We start from the raw sequence: 12,172 nt of genomic DNA on the forward strand, positions 1-12,172 counted from the left end.
TTCACATCGAGACGAATTTGACGACAAGCCGCCGCTCACGAAGCTATTATCAAATCTTATCAGCAACCGACAATTAATACGATTTCGAATATCAGAGACGCGCTTGTCTTGACTTTATCGATAGCTCGATATAATCGAAACAATTTTGGCGTACGGTCGTTTTAGCAAGAGTCTCACACATTTAGCAGTGATCAACGTGTCACACGTGATGTTGTACGAAGCGACATTTCGGGGGGGGGGGGGGCGGAAGACAGGGGGGAGCGACGTATCGTCGAAAGCGCGAACGTTGTAAAGTTAACCGTTGAGAGTTAACGTTTTTCTCTCAGCATTGTTTGCTGCTGATATATTCCCGGCTGCAACGTGCTCGTCAAACGTACGACGCGCTCTCTCTTGCAGCCCTCTTACGAGACGGAGAATCTCCAGCCACACGACATAGCTCGCGGTTATATTCACGCTCGGCAACTCGGCAATCGCGGACGAACGGTTCCTCGGATCGAGAGACGGGACGTACGTTTAGCCACCTTCTTATCCCGGATGTACATGCAATGCGCAGAGCGCTAGGAATAACAATCAATCGAACCGAAGATCAAAGCTCACCGATATCTTTCGCTATCGGTATCGAGGACTTTTGTCGCGAAAAACGATAAACAATCTCGCGTTATCAGCGCGAAATCACCCCGCTATCCCGCTATGCAACCGTGGCGGCGCAAGTTTGACATTGCAAAATACAAATAAAGCGGAGCAACGGTCGGTGGTATCGTTCGATACCGTTGATCAAAATACGAAAGTAACATTCTGCCGAATCACAACCGAAACAGATAAATTAGCAGTAAAGTAAGTCTCGTTTCGACTCGGAAGGAATTAAGAGGAGGAGCTTAAGAGAATACGCCCCGCAGCTTTCGTAGTTTGCACTGTTTCTCCACTCGGCTATGATATATGAATATAATAATATCAGTCAGTCAGAACAGCAAATATACTTTTATCGAATAAAAGTACAAATGTCGATAAATTGAAAGGTTTCTTACAACTCCCTGTCTTTTGCTTTTTATACAACATGTGGTATTCCCCGATTCATTGACACTTGTACTTGCAGTCTGTAAAGATAAATAAGATATTTACAGCCGTACGTAATGAAATGGAAAAGCAGTACTATATATTCAGCAGCCCCCCTTAACGAGCTATCGCGCGCACGCGGAGGAGGAAGCGGAGGATTCCTACCAGAGACCCCCCCCCTACCCTCCTCTGCCGCGTACGCACGGTATTTTTCTCCCGGTACTTTTCTTCACGCGAACAAAGAGTTCTTCGCCCCAAAGAACGCGCTTTGGGAACTACATACGCACTCCCCCCCCCTCCCCCCTCGTACGTATGTATCATCGATTTGTCGCCCGAGATTTTCCACGCGATCGTGTCGCCCACTTGTCTTGCTCTCGCTTGCCGCTGCCTTCTATAGTCGTATCTCCTCGCGAGACCAGGTACTTTCGACCCACGTGCGTGCCACATACGCAACACGCGGGGGGAGGGGGGAGGGGTGCCCCGCGCAATATCGGGACCGTGATTGCGCAACGACGCGTTTACTTATTTTTACGCGACGGCTATTCGCGCCGTACACGCCTACTTGTACGGCGGTTAAAGAGCGACGTGCGCGAATGCGACGAGCACGCACAAAAAGGCAAGGATAGATCCCATTCGAAAGCCCAGGATAAAAAGGGACGAAACACCGGACTCCTGCGTGGTGAGTGCGTGCGTATGTCGCGACGGAGCGGACATAGCGACAGCATCGAGTTTTGTAACGCCTGCTCCGTGTGAGCCTCTCTCGTTACCGCTTTAGCACCAGCGGCCAGCTTTCACGCAAGTTGCTACCGCAAACGTACGTACGACGTATAAACGTCTGGATTCTATTGTCCGCGATCATCTCGATTCGACTCGACTGAGAGCCTCCGTCTTTTCTCTTCTACTTGGAGCGATTCGCGGCAACTTGACGCGATCGAGCGAAGAATCGACGCGTATAGATTTCTAATCGATTCAATGAGGAAATAATGAAAAGATAAGACCAAGGAGGAGAGCGCACCTGATAATTCTCGAAATCGAAACGCGGCATGGAAAGAAGAATCCTCGTGGATTCGCCGAAAGACGCGAGCAAGTAAACACAGTCAACACAGATTCGCTAATATGGGAGAGTCGGTCTCACCTTTTTCAAATGTTTGTTCACCCACTTCGTGAAGGTCTTCTTCTGTATAGCATCCCGTTCATCTGTAAACAAACAAGAGAACAAAGATATCAAATACGTGCGATCGTACATCGTTTTACCTTCGTCGTGGCCTCTTGTGTCGTCACACAAGAGGCGCGACGAGTTGTCGCGCGCGGACGCATGATATAATTTCATTTGAAACGTAGTGCAAGTCACACCGCGTCTATCGTCTCTCGTATCGACGCTCATAGACGACGATATAGATTACTCTGAAAATCAAATTTCGCAATTCGTCACTACTCGTCGATAGGTATGCATAACAGTGACACCGTATCGCGCGGCGGCATAATGTAACATTATGCTCGGCTCTAGCATGACAGCGAGCGTCGAGGTGACGCAACGTCACCTCGAAATAAACCTTCTCCTTTCTTTTCTTTTTTTTTTTTAAAGATGGTCGAGGTCAGTATAACGAAATCAAAGTCGCAAGCAGCCGGATCGGGTCAAAAGTCGGATGAGGTCAAGCGGGTAGGCAAGCGAATTAACAAACGTAGGATCGGCCGCCTGGAGCTAAATCGCTCCAGCAGCGTCAAGCATGCGAGTCAAAAATCCCGACAATGAGTACAAGCCCAGTTGCCCGATTGAAAGGGAAGCTTTGATAGAAAATAGAATTATACACTACTTTCGATCACAATTGTGTACAAACGCGGGTATTCCAATATTTTCACTTGTATTTTTTACACATCTCTGCTTCTCTGCTGCTTTGCTCATACTTTGGATATCCAATGACTGAATATCGACTGAATGCTGAACGTCACTCGAATCCGAAATTATCATTCAAGACCATTTGTTTGGTCGTCGTCGACGTGAGGCACGACCGAGTGGAGTGTGTGCAACCGCAAGGACGTTGCGTCACTTCGGATTTTCTTACAAATTAATCATGATTCATTATAGCCCTAACGTAATATAATCGTAATCGCGGTTATATTTTAGCATAGCATGCGTAAATAAATGTAGTGACGCACGCAGCACTCCCGAAACCAAACCTCCCTGTCGTGCGTCTCACGACAAAATGAATCACGTTTGGTCATTTTATTTTGGAAATATTGTCTGTAATACAAAAGTCGTATCGCGATGAAGCAACAAAGAAACTTTGTTACGAGCGTGATGATGATAAATCGTTCTTTTTACTTATTGACAATTAATCGCGTATAATCAGCGTGAAAAAAAACTCGCATACATGTACGCTTCGAGCTATGACTACTTGTAACGCACACTTTTTTCGACACGTCATCATCGTAGCCCGCGAAAAGTTCACGTTATTCGAGCGACGACATCATCGACCGGGTGTGTTGGAAAGATCGACAAGCTGACGATAAGTGTCAGTCTAACGCCGCTAGATGAGATATAAGGAGAATGGAGAAGTAAAGAGTTACTCACTGTGATACGTACACTTTTAGATTTAGAAATATCTCGAGTGGTTCGTTCTGTGAACCATCACACTTTCCAAGCGCGCCTGTCTCACACTCTCTCTCTCTCTCTCTCTCTCTCTCTCTCTCTCTCTCTCTCTCTCTCTCTCTCTCTCTCTCTCTCTCTCTCTCTCTCTCTCACTCTCTCTCGTAAGAATCACCATCTTATATCTCTGCACGCAATTCAAACACGTAACGCATCTATTGTCTCTATTAATAACATAGTTTAATAAAGCATCACCAGTGTGATAAGTGCGATAACGACGTCCGCAAAATTATACGACGGCGAGGGAGCATCACATTAATCCGGCATTTACGTATGTAAGTTCGTGCACGATGACCTTAATTTCCAACATTTTTCCAGAATAGTGCAGGGATTTTCGCGTGACAATTAACACGGCAGAAACTTTGTGTACTATGAGAACGTACGGAAAGTTGATTAATGTCTTATACGCACGCAGCACATACAGCAGCACCTGCAGCTCCGTGAATTTTACGGCTCAACTTGCCGCCAAAATCGCACAATTCGCCGTAATCTGCGAACCGAGCATTTGTTCTTCCCCGATTAACTCATTTCACATTGTGTGTTAGGCCGAACTTTGACCCAGTTTTAATCCAGCTTGCCAACAACCCCGAAATTGCATCGGATAATTGTATCTCGTCTTTATTTGCGAGTACAATTAACGAGTAACGATATTATTACCAAACAGAAAGTCGCGTTGTGTTTTGCGCAGTGAATCGCGGATACATCAATGCCTTGTGGTTTATTAATTTATCATGGTTTCGGCACACCCGCTTCATTATTAATTCCTTGAAAAAGAGAAAAGAAAAACTGAAAATCTGGGTGAAAGAACTTGCTGAAACGCGATCCTTCTGATATCAGGTAAGTAGAACACTGGAACACACACACACACACACACACACACACACACATACGGCTTCACTTCCCTTACTTGTCGATTATAACTGCGCTTCCGTCATTATCGTCCTGAATGAGAATCGATCGCGCATCAATGGAGAAAGACACGAGAAGAGAGATCGTCCTATCTAATCTCCTCCGTTGCGTATATGCGCAAAAAGACAGTAAAATCAAGTTTTAAGGAGAGGAATATCGAATTGATGCAACTTTTTTCCGTACAACAACGCGCGACAGTTGTACAGATCTGTTATACATCTGTACACATGTATGGCGCTAGATTGATTCCCGGCGCTCGCCAGATTCTCGACGTCCGAATGATTTTGTAACATTTTAAGCATAATTAAGTATAGTTAAAAAGACCATTGATCGAGTGAGAGAGAGAGAGAGAGAGAGAGAGAGAGAGAAAGAGAGAGAAAGAGAGAGAGAGAGAGAGAGACGATCTCTAATCAGTTATGTCCATGAAAAAATCACGAAAAAAAATGTAAGTCAAGTATCAGTATTTACATCGATGAGATTGAATAAAATCTCAAAAATGGTCTTCCTAACGGTCGCCTAACAGTCCCCCGGACAGGATAAAACATCGACGAGAAATTCCTCGATCGTGACTGGCCAAATCGTCATTAGGCGAATCGCGAGAGACACCACGATCAACACGGTTTTCAACACGAAACTCCCGTTGGAGTCCCGTTGGTTGTGTCAGTCAGTTGTGTTGATACCCTCGACATTAACGAAAGTTAAATTCATCAAACTAGCCCGAAAAGCAGCTTACGATCTTTATCAGTCTTGCAACTACCACAGCCTACTACCAATCGCGAACTAATTCCTGGGCAATCCAATTCACAATGGCGCAATCGCGGAGATGGGTTTGCGTGAATTGCCGGTCATTATCAATCGGTATGATCACAATGGCTCGTTTTCGTCAATCTATGCCTACGAACAAGCGGATCTTACGGATCAGTCCCGTGAAAACGTAATTGCGATTTACGAGGAGACGTTTGAGCTTCTACTAAATCGCACGCCTCTCGGGATTAAAAACTACATGATTCTCAACTTTGTAATTGATACGTATTGTGGATAAAGTTCTTTCCTATGTACGAAAACATTATATATATATATATATAAACGCATCGGTAGGAGGAGAGGCCTTAATAAACTAATCGCGAAGAAATGCGTTCGCACATTCGTCGATGTATTCTTTCTTTAGAATAAGTCCTTGTTGGCTGGCACGGATGCTGCTGGAATGCGAGGGCATTCCGCCCGATAACGGTGATTGATGTTACAAGGGCGACAAGATAAATGCGTTCAATGAACGTATTCATTGATATCTGGTCTTTTCGGACATTCCTCAAAGTAATTAACCGATTCACTTCGTACTTCAACTGTGGACACCAAGTGTCCATTCGATAAATACGGAAATGCCACGTTAAAGCGACAATAAATACTTTGTCACATTTCTAACTATGTATAACTTTTATTTATTGCGATATTAGTGGACGACTTTGGCCGAAAAGGTGCTCGAAGCAGCAATTTTGATGAATCACGGTACGGCAAATTTTCATAGACTTTGATATCACATTCGTGTCTGTGTGCGTATCTGCGTCTGTGAATGTGTCCGATCCATTTTACACGTTCACAGCAGACATTTTAGTCGAGTGAGCACATCCCGTTCGAAGAATATCCCGGGGGAGGAACGTGGAGCGTGAAGAAAGAAGAAAAACACGCCCCCCCGTTCGTACGACTCGTACGACGATATATCATTGACATCTCCAACTTTTATACCTCGTGCCCACTCACGAGGAGAGCGACGAACGACGCGCGTGCATTTTACGCTTCTGTCATTAATCGCCCGACTTGGTTCCCCGGTATGCTCGTGCAGGCAAGAGGAGAGAGAGGTCATAACACGAGCGAATGAAAGAGACTCTCGATTTCATAATATACGCGTCCTTCGCCAGCCATCGGCAGCCACCGCGCGTCAAAGAACGGCAGCCGGAGGAGTTGCTCTAAGCGCGCGCGCGCGCGCGTCCGCCGCGTGATACGAAAGCAACGAAAGTGCCGCTGCTGCTGATAACGAACGACGTAACGGCTGCTCACGTCACGAAATGAATTACTATGGGGCACGATTACCGGTAATTACGATCAATCCAAGACATACGAAAGGACAAAAGTTACGGAATGACGTCACCGTACATGAGCCTTCCGGTCGTTTACTTTTGCATCGAGTGAAAAGCATTGGGCGTCTTGTCTATTGCATCGTCGTACGCAATCCAAGTGGGCAGAGCGAGGGAAGAGGCGGGAAGAGAGAGAGAGAGAGAGAGAGAGAGAGAGAGAGAGAGAGAGAGAGAGAGAGAGAGAGAGAGAGGAAAAACGGTGGCTATTGTTTATTGTTTTTCTATTTGATTCGTTTCGCGTCGTAAAATAGCGCGCTACAAGGTAGTCTAGGCGTAATGCGCCAAACCGGAAAAAAAAAACGAAAAAAAAACAAAACATTTATAAACGATGTATGACTCCTGTGTGCAAAAATACTCAATACCACATGGAATCTCTCGAGATTTTACTGAAGCCTCGAAATCAAATAAAAGAAGACTAAATAGAAGATTGAAATACATTAGTCTGATCGAGAGCAAACGATGAAAGAGAGCCGCCGCTGCTGCTTTTCGTTATCTATCCGTTCATCTCACGTACACACACACACACACACACACATACACACGTAGTGACAATTCGAATGTTCCGCACGTAGTGTATACAATACGCACACTCGACGTATACTCGACGTTGCTGAGAAGCAAGACGAGAAAAGGTGACACACACACACACGCGTACACACGTCCAAACACTTATCAAACGATGCAACGAGCGCAGATTGACAGACTGATTTGAGAGAGTTAGTAAAAACCAATATCACACCGTGCGAGTTGAGAAATCATGAGAATAATAGGGCATAAAATAGGACGCACAAAGGGAAGAAAAAGAAAAAATAAAAGAGAGAGAAAGGGGAAAATTCAAGAAAAGTACAGAAAGAAAGGAACTCTCGCAAAAATCTGGGATCCAGCATCCGCATGCCAACTGTCTCTCTCTCTCTCTCTCTCTCTCTATCTCCCTCTCCGTTTCTCTGTGTTCGTCTCCCTCTTTCCCACCACCTACCGTGCGCCTCAATGAACATCGCCCAGCAGCCCCAGAAAGCCTGGGTGTTGCCGGCGCGGTGTTCCCCGACATCGCCATTGCACCACCGTCCCGAACCGTCCTCCGGGAATCCGTTCGCATTCTGACCTTTGAACTTGGAGAGGGACTCCTCGTAACCGTGCTGGGAACGTTGCTCGCGCTGATGCTCGGCCACGGTATCCGCCGGATCGAAGCCGAGCCGCTCCTTGTAGTAGGCCTGGGTCGACATCCTGTCCTTCTCCGGGCCCCGGGCCGTCCCAGCGAAGTAGAGAGTAGTATAGGTTTCAACGTTCATGCCCGGTCACGCGAAACTATCATGACACACTGTGCGCGCAGCACACACTCGACGGACGCGACCGCGGAACCGAGACACACACTAGAACTTTCCGGCCCGCGCGCACGCGTCTCCGATAAGAGAGACACGCTCGTAACCCGGCAGAGCGCGCGCGCGCGCGCGCGCACACACACCGAGTTCCGCGACTTTTCTACCGGCCTATTCGCCGCCGGCGCGCAACACACTTATTCAACGATCTCGTTAGTGTCGTTCTGGATGATGTTCGTTAAAAATGTTCCCGCTGTCCGGCGTCAAATCGCCGTCTGATTAGCGTGAGTCTACTTCGTTCGGATGCGTATTTTTCTTCTTCGTTGATCTCCTCTCTCGGTCGCTCTCTCTCTCCCTCTCGAACCTCGAGAGATTCGCGCGCACCATCGAGTAGTGCGCGCGGAGGAGCTCACAGTTTTCGATGCGATCGTTCGTTGAGTGCTTTCTCCTTCGTTTCTCGTTTGTATCTTTGCTGCTCGGCGCGACGCGACGCGACGCGACGGAATGCCCGACGCGGGATCATTCGCCGATTATTGCCGCGCTATTTACTACGGCCGACGCGCGCGACGACGTGTATGCCTACTTCGGATGCTGGAACGATTCTGATCAGTTTCTCTCGGACCCTCTAGCGTCGCGTTCGTGGAATCGGCCAAGGATTCTCTCACCTTCGAATTCCAACCTGTCGCGCGCGCGCGCGCGCGCACCACCACAATGTATGCAAATACGAGAGAATCGCCGCCGTGTGCCGCCGTATATCCGCGCTCGACCTCGCGCATACGATATGGCACTTTGTGAATTGTCGAAAAACGCCCGACTCCTTCCGTCTCGTCCGTTGCGTGCTCCCGTCAGTGACAGCACGGGGATGGAAAACCTACGGCAACGACAATGCGCAATATGCGAATAAAATTCTCAAATTCTCAATTCTCGTTGACAAACAAATGAGGAACGAAGCGAACAGAAAGGACTCTTGACGATAATCTAGATAAGTACTTGGATATATCTGAAAGAAACCCTGTAAGAAAATTTCACCTACGAGCATTGGTACGAGGAATAGTATTTCTGGTATTCTGGTTCTGATTGACACGAACGTCGCGCGCAACTATCGCCAACGATACAACTTCAATGATCATGTTCAAATATTCTATCAGCTATATTCTTGCTCGTTGTCACTAACAATACTATCCTAGTTGAAATGTAATATCGTGTGCATGCCCCTGATGCATGCCTTGCGTCCTTAGGAGGGATTAGAGGCATGGCTATCAAGTCGTGGGGAAGCTCGAGAAATTGTAGAAAAATAATGGGAATGGGACGAGAGAAACGACGTGGCACATGGGAGTGAAAAGGACAATCGATCGATATATACCGTGGGAGATTAGGAAATCGGCGGCCTTGATGCATGCCTAAGTAAGGAACTCGGCAACTCGATATTACAGTTACGCCCGACCATGGCAACTATCCTACACCCTACACTCGCGTGTCCGTCAAATTTGTAATCGATCACCCGTCATATTAGGCTAACAACTAGGACTAGAAATTACCGCCGCTGTAGCAACGGCTATAAGACACATTGCGAAGGCGTGAAAATATAATTTTATTTTATCGTCTGACTCGAACGATATTTCTCAATTTCCATTTGCTCCCCCCATAATAAAGGTGTCCCCGCAGTTCGCATGGAAAAAACTCCATCCTCGTACATCCTCGAGAGAAAAAAGGCAAAGAAAAAAAAGAAAATGGAATTAATCTCCTGCGAAAAATAACAACGAAAGGTAATTGAACCCCATCGATTATCAAGAATTATTATTGGGCGCGAAATACACCGCACAGCAGCGCGAGAACATCAACAAAAAGAAAAAGCAAAAGTAGTTAACCGGCTTGAACTAATGCTCAATTTCTTCACCGTCCGAGCGGAATTATCCTGCGGAAATAGCAGCTTTTATCTTTCTCTAAGTCATACGCACTGCAATAATGCGGCACGAACCTGCAGTTGGGATCGACGTCAGAACGATCCGGTCACGAGAACGAGCGGAAAGCAAAATCGGACGGGCAGCGACAACGGCGACAGCAGAGTGGACAGATCGAGCGACCCTTTCAAACTGACGATCCGCGAGGAGACTGAGCGCCGCGACGCATACGCCTGGTACCACAGCAAGGTTTAAGACACGATGGAAGCGCGCGCGCGCTCGCTCCTAACCGCGAGACCGAACTCCCCGCATATGGTAAACGGAGAATGGATACGTGGGTGCCCCCGTGGTCGGTGCGTGTCAGGAAGGGTCGTTCATGGACCAATTCGCTCGACGCGACGGCCGCGACGGCCAGACGCACCTATACACTACCGTTCAGTAGTTGCTGTCACATGCGCCCCCTCCCTCCCTCTCTCTCTCTCTCTCTCTCTCTCTCTCTCTCTCTCTCTGACTGCCTCCTTCCTTCTTCTTTCCTTTCCTCTCTTTCTCGGAATAAAAAAGAAGAAAAGATGTAAAAACTCGACGCTGCAAAAAGCAAGTTGGCGCGTGTATGGTAATGCATACAGCCGCGGCGACGCGCATACAAGCGCGCGATCGCGGGTCGATGACGCGACACGCGGTCGGCCGCCGATCGCTGCACTTGCAATCGTGGACCATGTCGTTGCGTGCGGCAATCGCGGGTCGGGTATACGCACGTACGCACATACATGCGAGAGAGAGAGAGAGAGAGAGAGAGAGAGAGAGAGAGAGAGAGAAAGAGAGCCGGTCGTCACTCTTGCCTCCGCCTGAAATTAGAAACGGAAAGAAAACAGAGTGACGCGAACGCGCCACGCGCCACGCGGTTGAGATGAGGTCATTCTACGCGTACACTCGTCATTATGTTGCATAGAAAGCTCCAAGAGGAAGAAAGCTCCAGTTGCTTCAGCAACGCCCGCCCGAGCGATTCGCAGCAAAAGTCGAAGCATCGAAAACGAGAAGCAACATCCAGTGTGAGGAACTCGATCGAGAGACACGAAAAAGAGAAGAAAACGCAATCTCTTGGAGGAGAGTCACGACTAGCGACTAGACAAACGCGCGCGCGCAAAACTGATTGACGTCGAGAGCTCGGACCCGAATCTGACTTCAATCCTCGCTCGTCTCCTTTTCTAAATTCTCGATTCGAGCGCATCCGCCGTCCCGTCCCGTCCCGTCCCGTCCCGTCTCGTCTCGTCTCGTCTCGTCTCGTCTCGTCTCGAATTCAATTTGAACTAAATTCGAACCGAGGAGAATGCATCCTTTGCCGCCCATTGACCCGCTACGTGACTTTAATTGATCTCTTAGGCGTCGAGACACGCCTATAATGCCGACGAGCCCTTGTTAATTCATTAAACGCCGAATGGGGCGTATGAGCGGACTCATGAGTCGACGAGCTTCTCGCTCTCTTAATGTCCCCGACAGCTGAATCACGCGTTCCAAGAAACTTACTCTCTCGCATCGTCGAGTAGATACACGTGTGCCTTATATGAGCACACGGTCCGCTTGTACAGGGCGGCGTCATACACGCCGAGAGCGAAAAGAGCCCCCCCGACGCGGGGAGAAGGCGGGCGCCGAGCGTAAAGGCATGCCAAAAACGCGGATGCATCGAGAGTCCGAAGCTCTCGAAGAGCCGTCAATAAGAGGAGGAGGAGCACTATGACTGTTGTGCTGCCTCGCGCGGAGAAGAGGAGGAACTGTCTAAAGGACCGCGCACAATATCTTCTATCTTGCGCGCAAGAGACGATCAAACGGCGACTAGCAAGCTTGCTTGAAAAGACGAGGAACGAAAAGCACCGCGATGCACGCGCGCAGCGGCGATTACGGCCGACTGCTTCGTCTGCTGAATCTCGCGCTCGCGCGTGTTCACACACATTCGTGTAACGTGTGCATTAATTTGCAAGCGGAGCATCGTTAGATATTTCCATTTTCCGCAGGCGAGACTTTACTGAGACTTTACTTCTCTGTCGTTATCCACTCGAGTTCTCGAGTATATATTTTCCTCCTCCTTTTCGTGTTTATATCTATCATAAAAATTACGAAAAAGGACGAAACAATAAGAGGAAGGAAAACAAATCGATCTTTCGTGGCTCCAAATAATAACACCAAATAATGACGAAAGAGAATTCAATGAAAATCCGA

The 12,172-nt window shown here is 47.8% G+C and overlaps 1 protein-coding gene across 20 annotated transcripts in view; it reads right to left on the reverse strand.

The window, feature by feature from the left end:
- Positions 1 to 10,224, reverse strand: part of shot (dystonin-like protein short stop) — an 83,066-nt gene extending 72,842 nt beyond the window's left edge. For 4 of the 20 annotated variants that reach the window (XM_025300511.1, XM_025300505.1, XM_025300498.1 and 1 more), the window contains exons 1-2: positions 7,718 to 9,026; positions 2,189 to 2,250 (exon numbers count right to left, since the gene is read on the reverse strand). In XM_025300511.1, the coding sequence (XP_025156296.1) occupies positions 2,189 to 2,250; positions 7,718 to 8,030 (375 nt within the window). In that variant the 5' untranslated portion in view covers positions 8,031 to 9,026. Of the gene's footprint in view, positions 1 to 2,188; positions 2,251 to 7,717; positions 9,029 to 10,035 lie in introns of those variants that run through there. The other 16 variants (XM_025300499.1, XM_025300500.1, XM_025300494.1 and 13 more) reach the window with 10 other exon arrangements.
- Between the last annotated feature and the right edge of the window lie 1,948 nt (positions 10,225 to 12,172).

The sequence above is a fragment of the Harpegnathos saltator genome, unplaced genomic scaffold, assembly GCF_003227715.2.
Source record: "Harpegnathos saltator strain DR-91 unplaced genomic scaffold, Hsal_v8.6 scaffold370, whole genome shotgun sequence".
NCBI classification, from domain to species: domain Eukaryota; kingdom Metazoa; phylum Arthropoda; class Insecta; order Hymenoptera; family Formicidae; genus Harpegnathos; species Harpegnathos saltator.